This window comes from Theobroma cacao, chromosome 4, assembly GCF_000208745.1.
Source record: "Theobroma cacao cultivar B97-61/B2 chromosome 4, Criollo_cocoa_genome_V2, whole genome shotgun sequence".
NCBI classification, from domain to species: Eukaryota; Viridiplantae; Streptophyta; class Magnoliopsida; order Malvales; family Malvaceae; genus Theobroma; species Theobroma cacao.
Genome location: NC_030853.1, coordinates 17,076,844 through 17,079,833, shown reverse-complemented (window position 1 = coordinate 17,079,833; position 2,990 = coordinate 17,076,844). Strand labels below are relative to the sequence as shown.

General features: G+C 36.7%; 1 protein-coding gene across 1 annotated transcript; it reads left to right on the top strand.

Moving 5' to 3' along the window:
- LOC108661584 (malonyl-CoA:anthocyanidin 5-O-glucoside-6''-O-malonyltransferase-like) lies at positions 686 to 1,489 on the top strand. The gene has a single exon (XM_018119022.1). It carries the CDS (start codon positions 686 to 688, stop codon positions 1,487 to 1,489), a length of 804 nt encoding a protein of 267 aa, XP_017974511.1.

Below are 2,990 nucleotides of genomic sequence, written 5' to 3'. Positions count from 1 at the left end.
CCATTTAAAATTAATTCACATATTTATCATTGGTTTTGTTCATTTGACACTGAAATTAAAAAGAAAAAAAAAAGGAAAGACTATATGTATTCTTCTACGACATGTCAAAATTAATTTGCTAGCGTCAGGCCCATCATTGAAATATTAATTATTGGACAAGTGCAATGAGTGGTCTAAATGTCTGATTTCTAAATTCATAAACTCATATTTCTAACTTATTTTCTCCTTGTTGTGGCCAAAAAAACATAGTGCTACTATTATAAAAGTTTCAAACTCCCAATCCAGCAAACATTTCCTCTTAGCATTTACCTAGTCTTTCTACACAAAGCTCTCTCTACTTTGAATAATTTGCCATGGCATCGCCCCATACAGTTCAAGTTCTTGAGACCACTCGAGCCACCCCTGCCTTTGACTCACCAATATCAACCATTGAATTCTCTCTCCCTCTCACTTTCTTTAACACACTCTTTTTAAAGTTTGGTTCAGTAGAGTGCATCTTTTTCTACCAACTCAACGGGTCAAACCCTGAATATTTCAACTCAGTTATCCTCCCAAAACTCAAGCGCTCCCTTTCTCTCACTCTCTTCCACTACCTCCTTATTGCCAGCAACCTCCGGTGGCCTTCGAATTCCCCAAACCCATCATTACATACACTCCTAGTGATGGAGTTTTGTTCAAAGTTGCTATGTCTAACTCAAACTTTAGCCTTCTCTCAGGCAATGAAATCCATAAAGCTCTTGAGTTACATTCTTTGGAACCTCAACTAATGATGACTGACAATATAGCAACAATAATTGCTTTGCAAATAACACTCTTTCCTTCTCAAGGTTTTTGTGTTGGCATAACAACTCACCATGCAATTCTTGATGGTAAAAGTACAACCATGTTTGTCAAGTCCTGGGTTTATCTTTGTAAAAAAGGTAACACTAAAAACTCTTCTTTGCCACCAAAGCTAACCTTATTTTATGATAGGAGTGTTATCAAAGATCCAAGTGGACTTGACTTGGTGTACTTAAACCAATGGTTAGCTTTTACTAGCTCTGATTCGGATCCCAATAGGAGAAGCTTGATAATTTTGCAGAATATCAAAGATGTTTCTGATGATTTGCTTCGTCCCACATTTGATTTAACTCATGAACATATCAAGTCACTTAGAGAAAAGGTTTTATCTAAGTTGGATAAAGCAAAACCACTTCATTTATCAAGTTTTGTTCTTACATTTGCCTATGTATCCACTTGTCTAATCAAAGCAAGAGGTGGAGAAAGTGACAAAATGGTTAATTTGGGGTTCGCAACAGATGCAAGGTCACATTTGAACCCTCCGATCCCAAAAAATTATTTTGGTAACTGTGTTTTAGGCCTTTTAGCTTCAGCAAAAGCAGGAAACTTCATGGATGAAAATGGTTTGCCACTGCTGCGGAGCTGGCAAGCAATATGGTTAAAGAGTTGGAGAAGAAAGGGATTCTTGAATAGGCAGAAAAGAAGTTGACACAGTTTTTTGTTGGTGTTATGGGGGTTTTTATATGGTATTCAAGAATAGGTAAAATTGGCTTCAAGGTGAGCCTTTCAAATAGACGTCTATCTTTAAGACTTAGTTCGCCCCCACCACTCGGTATTCAAAGGGGAATAATGCGAATAGTCTCAAGGATACAATGAAGCTAACATCTAACTTTCGTATTGTACTTATAAAGTAGACCGCTAGATACACCCGAGGGTTTGCAAAGTTGTTTGGCCTTAGAACCAACTTTCTATAGCAAGTAGATTATAAGGAATTCGGAATATCTTGAAGATGATGGGCGCTTTAGTGTTTATGTTTATAAACATAACACTTTTCTTGCTCTTGCTCTTACTTTGCTTCTGATTTTTGGTGTGTCAAAATGGTTGGCAACAAGCCCTTTATATAAGCTTCTAAGTGTCTCTTCTTCAAAGACACAACCTCTTCATAAAGACACCTATTTTTCTAAAAAGCATCTTTATGATTTTTGCCAACACAACTTTTAGATATAGTTATTGTTTCAATAGTCATCTAATGAATGGATAACTATTCATCCCATAAATTATAGCCTTTAAGTTATAACTTGAAACAATAACTTTTCACTTTAACTTTTGAGCAATGGTGTCTTTTCAACATGTCTCCTAACTTTTGGATGTCATTTTCCAAGAGACATAACTATTCACATGAAAACATGTCTATATCTAATAGACACATTATGTCACTTTTCATGACATAACTTTTGAGCTAATGATAGCTATTCATCATCTGAAATAACCTTTAATTTTGAAAATACACCAACAATCCCCACCATTTTCAAAATTTTCCAATACCAACAACTTTGGAAAACTTGTGCATAAATAAAGGTATCCCGCATATTTGAACCTTCACTTAGTGAGTGTGGTTGGTTCTAGTCTGAATTGAGTGGTTGACCAAGCATTGAACCATCGATTCTTCATTGACTAGTCGGGCCACTAAACATACATAAGCTTCCCTGCTCACATTGTATCTAGTTTTGCCAACACGTTTATGGCCATGTGTTTTGCATCCATTCATGAGTGCTGTCAAAGTCAAGCCTTTAACTCTTAAAAGTGGCCACACTTCCACTCATATAGGTAGCCCCCATTGAAAGTACCCCGTAATTATAGTGCTTCAACCTATACATGTTATGGGTCTATTAAGAACTTTTTGTTCAACCTTACCTTACACATTACGGGAACCAAGCACAATACACCTTGGGATGGAAAATATAATTTAGTGCTTGCAATCACCATGTGGTAGAGTAGTCAGTACCCGAGACTTGCAAGTTGGCCACAAGCGTCGAGGTGAGCTCCCACCATTGGTGATTTAGTTAATAGGCTTAAGACCTATCCCTCTTGAGGTCTTTATAACCAGGTCCTTTTTTCATACCTTTGGTAAATGGATCCGCTAAATTTTCACCAAACCTCACATAACTTATAGTGACTATACTGTCACTAATCATTTGCCTTATAATGCT

What these genes read in the sequence shown, in the direction of transcription:
- LOC108661584 (XM_018119022.1), top strand. Translation starts at nt 686, where the DNA reads ATGTCTAACTCAAACTTTAGCCTTCTCTCAGGCAATGAAATCCATAAA.